Consider the following 14,847-nt stretch of genomic DNA (forward strand, 5'->3'; position numbering starts at 1 on the left):
CAAATTTCACCCCCCCCCATTTTTTTTTTTTTTTAATAAAACCTATTTCTCTCCTATGGGAGGACAATGGCCAGCATCTCATTAAGGTCTTCTTCTTCCTACCCAGGATAATCCAAGCCACTCTAAGATTTACAATTCTAAATAATTAGTAAATAACAAAGCACAAATACTCAGAAATATTTACAGAAAGCAAAGATTTGGTCCACATGGGTTCTGGAACTAGACAAAGAACAAAATGGCTCAGGTGGTTTATTTAAGGGGGTACATCAAAGGCAGGGATAAGGTTTCAAGGGTGGAGTCTTGCTTCATGATATCTTGCAGTCAGCAGGTTGAGTGGCATATTGGCAGGTCACACCCATCTCAGGTGATGTGTGGGATCTTTGGCAGAATTTGTGGGGGAAGTTCACCTGCATCAGGTGGTCAATACCTGTGGGGGGTGCCAGGGGGAGTTCCTAGTACCAGATTTATCCCCTCAGGATGCTACTATGTGCAATGGTTCACACACAGCCCACTGATAGCTTGTGACTCTCTCTCCCATACTAATAAAATAATTCTGGTCTTATGGTATTCTGGGGGGACTGATGTTATTAAGTCTTGCCTCATACCTCCCTTCCCCCACAAGGGTAGGCATCTGACCCATTGGATCCCTGTCTTGGGATATTAACCACTGAACCTAAGACTCAGACCCTCCATCTTGGACAAGTTGTGAGGTGTAAAGACAGGCACTATTGATTGCCATTTCCTATTATGTCAAAGAATCTGGGTCTGAGAAAATAAAAACAAGAGACATGGCCAAGCACTACGGTGCACACCTATAATTCCAGTTATTCAGGAGGCAGGAAGATCATAAGTTCCAGGCCAGCCTCAGCAATTTAGTGAGGCCCTAAGCAACTTAGCAAGATCCTGTCTCAAAATAAAAAATGGAAGAGGCTGGGGATGGGGCTCAGTGGATAAGGGCCACTGGGTTAAATTCCTAGTGTCACAAACACGCATACACAGACACACATACTCACAAATTAAGGTCTACAGAGTCTACTCCCTTCATAAAAGTATCAGTACTATTCAGTTACTTCATATTAGGACATGTAGAAGAAAAAAGAGTGTCTTCTTTTAAATTACACTGAAATCTGATCTGGTCCAGAGAGGTGGCACATGTCTGTAATCCCAGAAATTCTGAGGCTGAGGCAGGAGAATGGCAATTTTGCAAAACCCTCAGTAACTCTGCAAGACCTTGTCTCAACCTCCCGCCAAAACAACAAAACAAAACAAACAAAAACCCACCACTGGGTTCAATTCCCAGTACCAAATTATACTCACATCCGTTTTTTAATGGGTAATTATGCTGTGCATCCTGTGAAATATTTTGAATATCATCCTTGCATAGAATCTATTTTTTTCCTTTAAAGCAATTATCAAATCAATTTGCATACACACAGAGATTAAACAAAGAAAGAAAGGAAGATAGAGAGGAAGAGAGAAGGGGAAAAGCATTTAAGTCTTTTCTACTATATGTTCCAGTGTGCAGAGATAGACATTTTGTTCAACATTGTATATCTAATACCTAATTGGCACATCGTTGGTGCACAATAAATATTTGTTGAAAGAATCTCTAATAATACCTCCTGGAAAAATTAGACTGAAGATGAGGCTCCAGGCTAGGTTCTTTCTTTTATTGCATATTTGTGGCTCTGGGGGTGGAATGCCTTGCCTTGTGCATGCTAGGTAACTGCTCTATTATTGAACTATACCCCCAGCCTCCAAGCTGGGTTCTGACAGGATTGAAAATATATTGGAGCCAGGTGTAGTGGCACTTACCTGTAATCCCAGCAACCTGGGAGACTGAAGCAGAAGGATAGCCAAGTTTGAAGCCAACCTCAACAATTTAGTGAGACCCTCCTCAACTTAACCAGACCCTGTCTCAAAATAAAAAATAAAAAGTTCTGGGGTTGTAGCTCAGAAGTAAAGGACCCCTGGGTTCAGTTTCTAGGAAGAAGAAGAAGAAGAGGAGGAGGAGGAGGAGGAGGAGGAGGAGGAGGAGGAGGAGGAGGAGGAGGAATAAATAAACAAATAAATAAATGAAAGAGTCTAGGGTGCAGTGAATTGATAAGAAAAGCCTGGGCTAGGTGCCATGGCACACATCTGTAAGCTCAGCAGCTTGGGAGGCTGAGACAGGAGGATTGTAAATTCAAAACCAGCCTCACCAATGGTGAGGTGCTAAGCAACTCAGTGGGACCCTGTCTCTAAATAAAATATAAAATAGGGTTGGGGGTGTGGCTCAGTGGATTGAGTGCTCTTGAGTAGTTCATTCCTCACCCACCCACCCCCACCAAAAAAAAAAGTGGTTACAGGGCTGTTCCACTCTTTCACCTATCTGAGCTGCTGAAAGTGACAAGGAGGCAGCAGGTGCCAAAGAGGACTTGTTTCCTCATTCCACACTATTCAACTCATCTCTCTAGCTGGTGTACTTTTTCCCAATGGGGCTGGTTCTGTGGTCTCTCTCTCTATAAATGAGGGTGAGGGTACCCATGCAGCTTGGTGCGACTGGGGAATTGGAGACTAGGAAGCCAGATAGTTCATTCTTATGCATTGTGGTCAGACTGTTGCTGGTGATACCCGTAGGTTTACCCTTCAAGTCCAGTTTTCTCTTTTTCCTTATACTTATTATCTCTAATTTATTCTCTAACTCTGTACCCTGTACTAAGTTTATTGTATTATTTTATTTTATTTATTGGTATTGGTGATTGAAGCTAGTAGTGTTCTACTACTGAGCTACATCCCCAGCCCTTTTTATTTTTATTTTTTGAGACAGGATTTTCCTAAGTTGCCCAGGCTAGCCTTGAATTCATGATCCTCCTGCCTCAGCCTTCTAAGTAGCTGAGATTACAGGTGTGCATCACTGCCACAAAGTCTGGCTTCATTTATATTTGGTACTGAGGATTTGGTATTGGGCACTTTACCACTGACATCCCCCCACCTTTTTTTTTGGCACGGAGATTGAATCCAGGACCACTTAACCACTGAGCCCATCTCTAGCCCTTTTATTTTTTATTTTGAGACAGGATCCCACTAATTTTCATAGAGTCTGGTTAAGTTACTGAGGTTGGCCTTGAACCTGTATTCCTCCTGCCTCAGCCTCCCTAGTTTCTGGGATTACAGCTGTGTGCCACCATGCCTGACTATTTAGATATGTGCCAGAGATTTATAGGGCAGGGTCTGATGGATAAAGGGGGAAGGTTGGTGCAGGATGGAAAGATTGGGTGGGAAGAGTAGCAGACAGCCCTACAGTTCTGAGAAACCAGGTGAATGGGTGAATCTCATGAGCAAAAGTTGCTCATTACAAGGATTCAGTGGCTAGTGAGAACAGGCTGGAACTATACCATCTTTGTGCTCAGATCAAACATGGGGGATTTTGCTGCTTCAGAAGCAACCATCTCCAGTCTCCTTCTCTCCTGGGAGTGGGGTGGATACATTATATCCACTCCCTACACACTTATACACTATAACTCTGAAATGACCAGGCAGTTTTTTTGTTTTTTTTTATGACCTCGGATAAACCAGAGGTTTATCCACTGAGTCACATCACCAGCCCTTTTTATTTTTTATTTTGAAACAGAGTTTTGCTAGGTTGCCTAGGGCCCTGATAAGTTGCTGAGGCTGGTGTTGAACTTGTGATTCTCCTCAGGCAGGAACTCTTTTTTTTTTTTTTTTTTTAATATTTATTTATTTATTTTTTTAGTTTTCGGCGGACACAACATCTTTGTTTGTATGTGGTACTTAGGATCGAACCCGGGGCGCATGCATGCCAGGCGAGCGCACTACCACTTGAGCCACATCTCCAGCCCAGGCAGGAACTCTTGAAGGAGGTCAGGCATTCTTATTTCACAGGAGAAATAGAGGTACAAAGAGAGTAAGTCACTTACCCAAGTTCTCATGGCTAATAAGTGGCAGTGCTGATGCCAAAGATGGTTTGATCCCAAAGCCCACTCTCTGGCCATTAGGCAAAAGATGACTTGTTTTTTAGGGAGACCTGCTATCTATGTTCAGGCTCTGGAATTGGGCATATCTACACGTAACTTGTTGCTCTGCTACATGTCAGCTGTGGCCTTAACTATAGTGGGGAGTCACCCTAGGTATTTATTGACTATTGAGATGAAGTCTTTTTTTAAAATATTTTTTTAGTTGTTGATGGACCTTTATTTTATTTATTTGTATGTGGTGCTGAGAATCGAACCCAGTGCCTCACACATGCTAGGCAAGCACTCTACTGCTGAGCCACAACTCCAGCCCCCAAGATGAAGTTTTATTATGTTGCTAAGACTAGCCTTGAACTCCTGAGCTAAGCTATTTTCCTGCCTCAGCCTCCTAAGAGAGGATCACAGGTGTTTGCCACCGCTCCAGGCTCCGAAGATACTGAGTTCAAATGCAGGTATGTGCTCTCACCTCATTCTGGAGTATATGTCTCTAATGGTTCTTTCCTGTCATCCCAACCCATCTAACTTTTTTCCTAAGCTTTAAGATCTCTGCCTTCAAGACCTGTGTCCTACAGTTTTCCAGGATCTCCTATAATTCCTTCAGTTTAGCCTCCTTACAGTGCAGAGATTTCAAACAGTTTAGTTTTTCCTTCTTTCTCCCCATGTTCTTTTAGGTAGCCAAAAACTAGGCCCCTGAACTGGGCATGAGTGTGGTAAAGCCATTGCTTGAGCAAAGTGGGGAAAAGAGAAACACCTCCACGTTTTTGTTGTAACCCCTTATTACTATAGTTTGAGAAAAGGGAAAAAATAGAGACTGGGGTGGTGGTGGAAAGGACTGGTCTTTTTACTCAAAGTCTGAATCTTTCTCTGAGGTCTGTGAGGGAGTAGATTAAGTCATGGATAGAAAGGCATGTTATTTATCTATTGCTCCATAAAAAATAACAAAACTTAGTGACTTAAGCTTACCAAATTTTATTATACCACATTTTTTTTTGTGGATTAGGAACTCAGAAGAGGCCTACTGGGTGATTCTGGCACATGGGGGTCCTCACATGAGGTTGCAGCCATCTAAGGTTTGCCTGGGGCTAGAGAATCCTCTTCCAAGTTCACGTATGTGTATATCAGCAAGAGGCCTTAGTTTCTCCCCACAAAGCTATTGATTTGAGGCCTCAGTTCTTCATCACTGGGAAGAACATCATGACATGTCAGCTGGCTGTCCTGAGAACCAGAGATTAAAGAGTAGAGCAGAAGCCATAATATCTTTTATGATCTAGCATTGGAATTGACACACCATTCCTTTCGACATATTCTATCAGTTATGTAGACCACCTCAGAGTGGGAGGATACTGCACAACAGTGTGACTATCACGAGGAAGAGATCACTGGGAGTCATCTCAGAGACTAGCTACCACAGGAGCAGAAGGACCTGAAAAAGGAAGAGGAGCTGGGCATGGTGCATATCAGTAATCCCAGCAGCTGAGGCAGGAGGTTGCAGGTTCAAGGTTAGTCTCAGCAATTTAGCAAGATCTTATCTTTAAAAAAAAAAAAAAAAAAAGGCAGGTTCCAGATTCAGAACCTTTGACAATGACATTTTTAAAAAAACTTTTTTTTATAGTAGATGGACACAGTATCTTTATTTAGTTTTTATGTGGTGCTGAGGATCGAACCCAGTGCCTCACACCTAGGCAAGCACTCTACCACTGAGCTATATCCCCAGCCTAGACAATGACATTATTTTGATCTAAATAATATATTTCATTTTTATTGCATTTGTTATATAGTTTCTTTTGTGGGGAAGTGACATTCATTTAAAATTTACTATAGGAATATGAAGTTTCATTTTTATCCTTTATTAAAGACATCGATACACAAATATTAATAACACAGAGTAGGTCAGGTGATACTTGGGTATAAAAGAAATTGACGGTTCTGACTGAGGGTTAATGCCTCCCATCAGTCCTATACTGAGAAGCCAGTATAGAGTTCCAGCTTCAACTCAGTTCTGCTGTGGGTGCTAGTTGGGGAGAATCAAAGTTTACAACCACTCCTTTCCTACGTTCTTAAGCATTTTTCCTTTATCCAGTGAACTTTCCAGGTGTGGTAAGCAGTCTTGTAGGAACTAAGAATGAGGAGATTACTTTTAGCTTCCAGTTCTGTTCAACTGTCTTAAAAACCAGAGGGAATATGGATACTGTCTGTGTATCCCCTAATGCAACACTGTAGTTTGTGATTTTGGGTCTTCCGAAATTCCAAGATACTTCATCTTCACGTTGAAAGTTTCTTTCAGTAAGCTGGAGGTGTAACTCTGTGGTACAACGTGTGAACACAGGAGCCCTGTATTCAATTCCCAGCATTGGAAAAAAAAAAAATTCTGTGGTAAAATAAGCAGGACCAAAGTTTTAGAACATAATGGATGTGGCTGAGGTTTTCTACCCTGCAGGTTTTTAGGAGGGGGATAAATGTGGTTGGGATGGGGTTTCCGAATTGTGTTTTGTTATGTGTTCTTCTAGCGCGGTGAACCCAAGTGTACAAATAAGTGACCGGGGGAGGAAAAATGTCCTCAGTAACAGGACCAAGTTTAGTTGCAGAACCCTGATACCTCAGAGCTAGACGAACCACCTAGACTCCACGAAACCCCGCCCTTCGTTTCCTAACATTCCTTCACCGCAAGTTTGTCATTACCTCAAACTGTCCCTGCATTAGGTCACTTTGCCCGGTCACGTGCTCTGGCTCGCGGGAGCGCCACATCGCCAGCCGCACCCCTCCACCCCCACCCTACCCACGTGACCCGGCCTAGTTTCTCCGTGCCCGGTCCAGCGCTTCGCCCGGGAAACCCCGCCCCACGCTGCGCGCTCCGCCTGCGGACCTCCGCTTCTTATCCGCCCCGGCTAGCGCGTGGCCTGGGCTCCACGTGTTTTTTCCTGCCCAATGAGAGTCGGCGCCCGGGCGTGAAGGGGCGGGGAGGAAAGGGACGACTTGGTTACGTTGCGAGAAGGGGGCGGGGCCTGCAACGTCGGACAGAACGAGGGGACGCAACGGAGGCAGGCCGAGCCGCTGCCGTCGCCATGACCCGTGAGCACCGAGCCCCTTTCCTTTTGCCCTTTTATTTCCGTTCGTTCTATACTTGTCGGCAGATTCGTCGGCCTTGACTTCCCCTGAGCTGCCCAGCGAGGCCCTTTTCCGGGAGCGTTCTTTAGCTGCTCTCAGGCTTGGAGCCCGGAATCGAACCCTTTGCCCACCACCACTTCACGAGACCACCCCCCCGCCCTTTCGTTAGGAATCGGCCCTCCCTGACCTTCCGCGGTCTGAGAAGCCTTATGTTGGCGTGATAGGCCCCGGAGCCTCCTACTCCTGACACCAGCCCATCCCCCACGGACCCAAACCCACCATCTGTCTGGGCCCCTACGCCACCCTCAAACTCAAAACACGCCTCCCGCAGGCTCCTCGGACTGACCGTCCTCACTCCCCTGCAGTTTGACTTGCCCCGTGGCACCTTCCTTCCCCATCCCCCAGCAGCCAAGGCCCCGAAATGGGTCGGTGCCGAGGTCCGGGGATGCCAGTGTTGGATCCTTCTTGCCCGGGATGGAGGCAAAGAGTGTATGTCCAGAACAGTCCCGGCGTCTCACTTTTTACCTTCTTTCCTTAGGCGGTAACCAGCGTGAGCTCGCCCGCCAGAAGAATATGAAAAAGCAGAGCGACTCGGTTAAGGGAAAGCGCCGAGATGACGGGCTTTCGGCTGCCGCCCGCAAGCAGAGGTAGCCCCAGGGAGGGGAGGGGATAGGGGAGACCTGGGGGAAACGGGTTATATCAGGAAAAAGAGCTACCTTAGGACTTGAATCTGGACTAGGCGTGAGAGGCAGAGCGTTATTGCTTCCTCTAGGGTTTTATTTCCTCTCCACCCTCCAAATTGTTAGTTAACAGCCTTGCAGGAAGGGACTGGGGTAGAAGACTTCCCTAAGTCTCATTTTTTGGGTGACCTTAAGGGCAAGGGCAGGGAGCTTTACATTTCAAGCACAGTGTGGTTATGACAGCCCAGTAGTTTTGTCCCTCCTTGCTGTTAGTTTCTCCTCCCTTTTCCCAACTTTCTCACTGGTGTTGCTGGGTGTGGTACTCAGCACAGAATAGAGCACCTTGGGCCTGTGTGGCCAGACTTCTGACCCTTTGGGCAACAGCCAGATGGAGACTGATTGCCTTTTGAGCCTCAGCTCTATTTCTCTTGTTCTCCTAGGGTGGGAATACAGCAGCCACATGCTGAACTTTGTCCCATCCAATACCATCTTATCCTTTGTGCCCTTCATCCCCTGCATCTTGTCCTTTTTGCCCTCTGGTACCTCCCAGTGCCCCATCATCTCTACCCCCAGGGACTCGGAGATCATGCAGCAGAAGCAGAAAAAGGCAAACGAGAAGAAGGAGGAACCCAAGTAGCTTTGTGGCTTCGTGTCCAACCCTCTTGCCCTTCGCCTGTGTGCCTGGAGCCAGTCCCACCATGCTCGCGTTTCCTCCTGTAGTGCTCACAGGTCCCAGCACCGATGGCATTCCCTTTGCCCTGAGTCTGCAGCGGGTCCCTTTTGTGCTTCCTTACCCTCAGGTAGCTTCTCTCCCCCTGGGCCACTCCTGGGGGTGAGGGGGTTACCCCTTCCCAGTGTTTTTTATTCCTGTGGGGCACACCCAAAGTATTAAAAGTAGCTTTGTAATTCCTTGAGCGCCTGGTTTGACTGGGGATTTGGGGGGATATGGGGATGGAGGAATGACTGCCCTTTCCCACCAAAAAGGGAGAGCTCTTTTAAGAATTGAGGATATGTAGATTCAATAAGTAAAATATCACAGAAGAAGCCTTTATTTTACTATGACAACTAGACAAATATTCCGGTTATATGGTAGAGAAATCCTCTAAAAAGTATAGAGACTTCTTTTCTGTGATTTTTAATTAAAACATTTTTTGTTGTTGTTTTGTTCCCCACCCAGACCTTGAACACCATCCCAAGGATGGAGTTAAGGGCCTAAGTGGGAAGATTCCAAGACCTAAGTTTATGCCTCTCTTCCTCATTCTTCCTCAGTTTGTTCGACTGCTTGAAAGTTGGCCAAAAAAATTCTGCTGCTTACCGACTTCCCGTAGTCAGCTGCTCTCAAGTGTTCACATTCTCTTCTGTTCTGTCATTCCTCGTGGAATGAGGGTGGTTTTTGTCTTTCTGCTTCCCTTGACCTCACGATCAGGGTTAAAACCTGGGGTAGCCTCTGTGCTCCTTTCTTTCTTGGCCCTGGTATGTTCTGGGCTTCTTGTACTCCTGTGCCCAGGGTTGAACTGCTTATTTTTCTTTTTATCTCCAAGGGCAGATCCAAGTCTTCAGTCCTTGTTGGTCTCTGTACCCCCACTCCCACCCCCACCCCAAGCTCAGGAACCAGGAAAGGGCTGGTGCCGCACTGTCTACTGGGATTAGCAGTGGTTCCTGCAGCTGCTGATTTGGGAGTTAGGATCTTGAACTGGTATGAAGACATAACGGTAGCTCTAGTGAGTCAGAAACTCTGCCCAGGGCATTAGGGTGTGTATGAACACTTCTTCCAATTCCGACATAGTATTAACTTAAGCCTAGAGGTCAGTAACTCCATTTGTGTTCCTGAGGGTACTGAGCTGGACTGGTCAGCTCCTCTGAGCCAAGACTAGAGATATAGTCTGAAGGGAATCCTTTTTGTTAAAAGGACTTAGACTGGAGGCTATTATCTGGTAATACTGATGCCATATGGTAGTGTTTCCTGAAGGTAAGCCGGGGCTTGGGGTCCTGGGTGGGGGTCCAACAGAGTGGTGCCAGTAGCAGGCCCAAATAGAGTAGTACACAGGCCCAGCATGAGGCAACCTTGACCCAGAATGTGGCCCAGCTACCCTTGGTGAAGGTCTTTTCCAGTTCTGCTCCCTCATAGCTGTGGAACCAAAGACTGTTGTTAAAGATATTCAGGGCCCTAGCCTTTAGATCTACCTCCCCTCAGATCATGGAAGACCTATGTATGTCTCCTGAGAACCCTTTGGAATGGCCTTGAATTGTTCTTTCCTTAAAATAGCTAGGTTTTCAGGAGAGTATCTCCAGCCCATCTCCATCCTACCTGAACCAGTTGGTAAGGGTAACCATGACGTAGAGTGAAGCAAGGAAGAAGACGAAGTGGAAGGCAGAATAGCTGTAGGAAAGATGCTGGGCTTGCAGTGGTGATGCTTGAGGGGTCTCTTGGTCAGTTGGCTGGGTTGCCCCATCCGTTTGCCCTGCAGAGAAGGAAGAGCTGCTGGCAAGCAGTGCTGCTGGAATACCTGTTCCCTCCTCCCCCAGCTACTTAAGGAAGGTTCTGGAGGGCTCTTTGATTTCTGTCATTTCTTAGGATTCCTCACTTGACACTCACCATCCCCTGGCTCCACTGTTTCTGGGCAGCAGAAACAGAGTGAGGGTTTCTGCAAAACAAAAGGCAGCATGTTTTGGAATGAATGAGGGTGTTAATCTAGGAAATTTCCCTTTGAAAAATTGGTCTAGTGTAAGAAATGGAGGCATATCTGGGTTCAAATTATAGCTCTGGCATATTAAATGGCTATGCAAACTTTGGTAAGATGTTTAATCTTTTGTGCCTCAGTTTCTCCATTTGTAAAATGGAGCAAATACCTACCTCACAGGGTTGTTGTGAGGATTAAATTAAATGAGATATGTATGTAAAGTATCTAGCACAGTGCTTAGCACATTTTGGGTACTCAATAAAAGGTAACAGCAGCTAGAATCTGAGCATTCTGGGTAGAGGTTGGTAGGATGTGTGTCTGTCTGTCTGTTTTGGGGGAGGGATGATGGGGATACTGAGCTCTTGAGCCTCACCTGGAACTCATAGCTGTAAACCTTGATGATCCACAAGGGCCCAAATACCTCAGCCAGGTAGGAAGCCTCATTGCTGAGAAATAAGAGAGTTCTCAAGCTGGTCCAAATAGAAGGGATTGTTTGGGGACATTATTGCCAACTAATCTGCTGGTAACCCTCATGAGGGTGCTGTGGTCCCTGAACTGCTTTTCAACGAATTTAGGAATCTGTGTGAGGGCCCTAAAATCTTAAAATCTGCACATACTTTTAAATTCTCAAGTCACCCCCCACCCCACCCCCTTCATCTCATAAAGATCATCTGACAGTGCTATTCTTAGAAACTGTCCCTGTTCATGGGGAGCTTTTCTCATTCTAGCCTTGCTAAAAAGTTTAAATAAACCATGGTTCTAGACATTCTCCTGACTCTCTTCCCTTGTCCTGGGCATTCTCCCTCTGATCATTTTTTCCCCTTCACACCTTTACGTACCAAGCAAAAAGCACACAAGCATACATAATGCCAGCGCTCAACACTGCTAGTGAGGTATCTGATATTGGGGGTTCCATTTTATTCAGGCCAGGCAGGCACAGGGTGAGATTCTGTCCTTGAAGGATTACTGAAGAAGGGTAACAGAAGAGAAAGGTGTTAAGAACAAAGAGCTGGGTATTTGGCAGGAGCAAAAAAAGTTTTAAGCACTGGTTGTCCTGGTCTACAGGACCTTACCTCTCTCTGGAGGACGGCTGGACAGTGCAGAGAAGGTCAGATACATGATATAGCAGCTGATGATAGAGGCTTGTAGAAGGCCAGAGCGGGGTTGCTCTGAGGAGAATAGGTATTGCTTTAGTCTACAGGATTGTAATTATCTTAACTCCTACCCCCACATCCACTTCTTTCTCCCATAACTGGAGGGAAGGAGATTCCTTTTAGGAATCCTTTAGGAAGGCTAAGGAATTTGGTAGAATACTGGAAGAACATGCCACCCTACCCCCAAATCTGGAATGTTGTAGGGCATATACCCACTGAGGCGGATGCAAGGAGCGATGGAGAGGAAGGAGAGGAGGCCACAGAAGCAAAGGTGCATACTAAGCAGCATCTTGTTAAGAAGGCAACCAGCTGGGTGTGTGTAGTGTTGGAATAGGAGCATAGCTCCCAACCCCGCCATGCTGTAGAATCCTAGGGTAGCCAGCAGCACAGCTAGGAACCAGCTGCAGTCTTGGGCTGCACCTGTCTGCCTAAGGAGGGGGAGGTGGGCAATGGTTTAGAGCTCCAACTCTTGTTTTTACCCATTACTTTTCCCCTTCTTGCAGAAGACTGGTGTGATTACTCATCCCATCCAGAGTCATCACACTCTTTAATTAAATTTATTTTTTTTGTACTGGGGATTGAATCCAAGGGCACTCAACCACTGAACCACATCCCCAATCCTTTTCATTTTTTGAGACAGGGTCTCACTGAGTTGCTTAGTACCTTGCTAAATTGCTGAGGCTGGCTTTTGAATTTGTGATCTTCCTGCTCAGTCTGCCCAGGTGTATACTACTGCACCAGGACATTCTTGAATTTTTGATACTGCTTATTGGGAAGCCCAGTGATCTGTTATGTCCTTTACCCAGCCTTTTATTGTTAGGACTAGTGTATTTTAAGTTGTTCATGCCTGTAATCCCAACTACCCCTCTCCCCCTACTTGGGAGGCTGAGGCAGGAAGGTTGTAACTTCCAGGCTAGCCTGGGTGTCTTAACAAGACACAATCAGAAAGGGTTGTGGGTGTAGCTCAGTGGTAGAGGAACCCTGGGCTAGATCCTCAGTACTGCAAAAAAGAAAAAAAAAATTAATGCATGTTAATTGTACAAATTAACGGGATTCATTTTTACATTTTCATACATGTGGTTTGATTTGTGTCTCCCCTCTCTGCTGTCTTCTTTTGCCCCTCCCTCATCCACTTGCCCTTCCCTAATAGTTTGCTCAGCCTTTTGGAATTCAGTAATGCCAGACGGCCTTTCCAGAAAGAGCCTTTAGGGTTATGTGCCCCCATACCAGTTCTTGTTCCAGGAGTGGGCAAAGGCTGTAATAAGCACCAACTGTAGTAGGATGAATGTGAAGCCTCCACAGATGCCAATGTAATGCCAGGCTGCAAGATGGACACCAGGGAGAGAACGTAGCTGGTCATATATATCACTGCTTCTCTTCCTACCCACTCTTCATGTTAGCCTTTAGCCTATTGCTGATTGGGGTGTGAGATGGTATACCTGGGAGGAGATGCTCATCAGGGATGCAGAAGGCAGCAGCACAGAGACCTAACAGGAACAGCACCTTGAGGAACCAGAAGCTGGTTAGGAGGGAGAGAGAAAACCAGACTTAGAAAAAATAAAGGAGAGTGAATAGTGCCTAATGGGAAATAAAGCAAAAATATGGAAAGTATAAGTAAAGGAAGGGAGGGAACAGGCCCACTGCACTTTAAATTTGAATTCAAAGTCACCTAATAACATCTAGGCAATGTTTTATACTTTACAAATGGTTTGCATACAATACCCTCGTTGTTATCTCCACATGAGAGACTCAAAAGAGGATAAGTATCTGGCTTATGGTCACACAGCAAGAACAGTGGAAGCAGGGACTTAAACCTGTTTTTTGTATTTTTACAGTGTTATTCATCCAGGAATTTCCTTTACCCACCTTGTATCTACTTTCTTCTGTCCCCTCCCTGCCCAAAAAGTACACACAAACCTGTTATGCAGCTGTGCCCGTGGGCTGGTAGGGGAGTGGAGGTGGACCAGTAGCACAGCCTGTAGCAGGTGGAAGGTGGCGGTTCCTGCACATATTCGATACACAGCCCCAGAGCCACTGAGCACTGGACAGGCAGAATGACCAAACAGGTGGGAACACAACCCTGAGGGCATCTGGATCTGAAGGGAGGGTGAGAAATAGCACGGCAAATCAATTCAAGCTAGGTACCTAGTTCTCACTGGTATCTCCACTGCTTTGCTCCCTGCCCCCAATCCAAATTTTGTCTATTTCAGCATTTCTCATATTTTCCCACCTTGCAACCTACCACCTTCCACTTACCCCATGTGCCTCACCCCAGACCCTTTCCACCACTGTCCTTGACAGCAGGAGGCAGCAAACTGCTGAGGCCCCTACATGAAGGAGGATGTAGAACAGGCGGCTACAAGTAGACTCTGTGAGAGAGGGCCTCCTAGAGTGGCAGCCGCTGGTACAAGGAACAGTGCCACAGCAGGACATCTGGGGATAGACCAGATACAGGGCAACAAGGTGATTTGCTGAGGAAAGGCAAACATTAATGTGTATGTGAGTTAACCCATGAGGTTGAAATCCAAAAATTTCCCTTCCCTTCCCTTTTGCATAGGAATTCTCAATTTGATTCTGAGCTATTTAGGATTGTCTTCCAATGACCACCAGTAAGGCTTTCATCACAGAGCTTGTGGGCAGGCTTAAGCTATTGACCTTTCCCTAGACCTAAAACAACTGGGGCTGAGAACATGGGAAAAGAGGTTTGCCAATTACTGAGGCAAAGAATAGAGATTATAGAGAAGAAAAGAATGCCTATCTTTATTGGCTTCTACAGGTTTTCCAACCCAGCTTCAGCCATCCTATGCTTTCAATTTTTCAGATAGTCCTTGCTTAAGGGAGTTTTCAAGCCTACGTGCCCATACTGGGTGTGGTGGTGGTGTATTCCTATAATCCCAACAGTCTGAGAGACTGCAGCAGGAGGATCACAGGAGATCACAAGATCAAGGATTCAGCAGTTTAGACCCTGAGCAACTTTGTGTCTCAAAAATATAGAAAGGGCTGGGTTAAGTGCCCCTGAGTTCAATCCTTGGTACCAAAGAAAATAAATAAAAATCAAGCCTATGTGCCCATTCATCCTCTCACCTGACAGAAGGGGGTTTTCACTATGACTCCACTGTGCTGCTGTGCTAGGCCCACGGAGGTGCTGGGACCTGTGGTGGACTTTGCACCCACCATCTTTGTCCCAGGGATTAGGCCTAGGTCCACCAGATGGAGAGTAGATGAGAAAGTAGCAGCTTCTTCGGACTTCAGC

General features: G+C 46.0%; 2 protein-coding genes and 1 long non-coding RNA gene across 6 annotated transcripts; 1 reads left to right on the plus strand and 2 right to left on the minus strand.

Moving 5' to 3' along the window:
- Positions 1-233: 233 nt before the first annotated feature.
- LOC114083895 (uncharacterized) lies at positions 234-1,995 on the minus strand. Of its 2 annotated transcripts, XR_003581229.2 has the most exons (3): positions 1,816-1,995; positions 1,318-1,398; positions 234-427 (listed from the first exon to the last, which is right to left on the minus strand). It is a non-coding gene; the product is annotated as an uncharacterized lncRNA (long non-coding RNA). The 2 variants fall into 2 exon arrangements; XR_011706427.1 differs by lacking the exon at positions 1,318-1,398.
- Positions 1,996-6,935: 4,940 nt separating this feature from the next.
- On the plus strand, positions 6,936-8,668 carry Serf2 (small EDRK-rich factor 2). 2 transcript variants are annotated; one of them, XM_027925134.2, is made up of 3 exons: positions 6,936-7,043; positions 7,618-7,726; positions 8,333-8,595. In XM_027925134.2, exons 1-3 carry the CDS (start codon positions 7,037-7,039, stop codon positions 8,394-8,396), a joined length of 180 nt encoding a protein of 59 aa, XP_027780935.1. In that variant the 5' UTR covers positions 6,936-7,036; the 3' UTR covers positions 8,397-8,595. The 2 variants fall into 2 exon arrangements, with proteins under 2 accessions (XP_027780935.1, XP_027780939.1); XM_027925138.2 differs by having other exon boundaries at positions 6,960-7,043; positions 8,310-8,668.
- Positions 8,669-8,781: 113 nt separating this feature from the next.
- On the minus strand, positions 8,782-14,775 carry Serinc4 (serine incorporator 4). Of its 2 annotated transcripts, XM_027925773.3 has the most exons (12): positions 14,679-14,775; positions 13,851-14,027; positions 13,512-13,690; positions 13,034-13,113; positions 12,822-12,915; positions 11,811-12,022; positions 11,514-11,609; positions 11,280-11,406; positions 10,814-10,886; positions 10,356-10,404; positions 10,068-10,221; positions 8,782-9,887 (listed from the first exon to the last, which is right to left on the minus strand). In XM_027925773.3, exons 1-12 carry the CDS (start codon positions 14,769-14,771, stop codon positions 9,662-9,664), a joined length of 1,560 nt encoding a protein of 519 aa, XP_027781574.1. In that variant the 5' UTR covers positions 14,772-14,775; the 3' UTR covers positions 8,782-9,661. The 2 variants fall into 2 exon arrangements, with proteins under 2 accessions (XP_027781574.1, XP_071464306.1); XM_071608205.1 differs by lacking the exons at positions 11,811-12,022; positions 13,512-13,690; positions 13,851-14,027; positions 14,679-14,775 and having other exon boundaries at positions 13,034-13,327.
- Between the last annotated feature and the right edge of the window lie 72 nt (positions 14,776-14,847).

This window comes from Marmota flaviventris, chromosome 2 (genome assembly GCF_047511675.1).
Source record: "Marmota flaviventris isolate mMarFla1 chromosome 2, mMarFla1.hap1, whole genome shotgun sequence".
Lineage (NCBI taxonomy): Eukaryota > Metazoa > Chordata > Mammalia > Rodentia > Sciuridae > Marmota > Marmota flaviventris.

Bases quoted from the DNA above. Each gene is read 5' to 3' on its own strand.
- Serf2 (XM_027925138.2), top strand. The intron at 7,727-8,309 runs GTAGCCCCAGGG...GGTACCTCCCAG, and splicing joins GCTGCCGCCCGCAAGCAGAG to TGCCCCATCATCTCTACCCC.
- Serinc4 (XM_027925773.3), bottom strand. From the start codon at position 14,771: ATGGTGGGTGCAAAGTCCACCACAGGTCCCAGCACCTCCGTGGGCCTA. The intron at 10,222-10,355 runs GTGAGTGTCAAG...CCTTCTCTGCAG, and splicing joins AACAGTGGAGCCAGGGGATG to GGCAAACGGATGGGGCAACC. The intron at 9,888-10,067 runs GTAGGATGGAGA...TTGGTTCCACAG, and splicing joins ACCCTTACCAACTGGTTCAG to CTATGAGGGAGCAGAACTGG.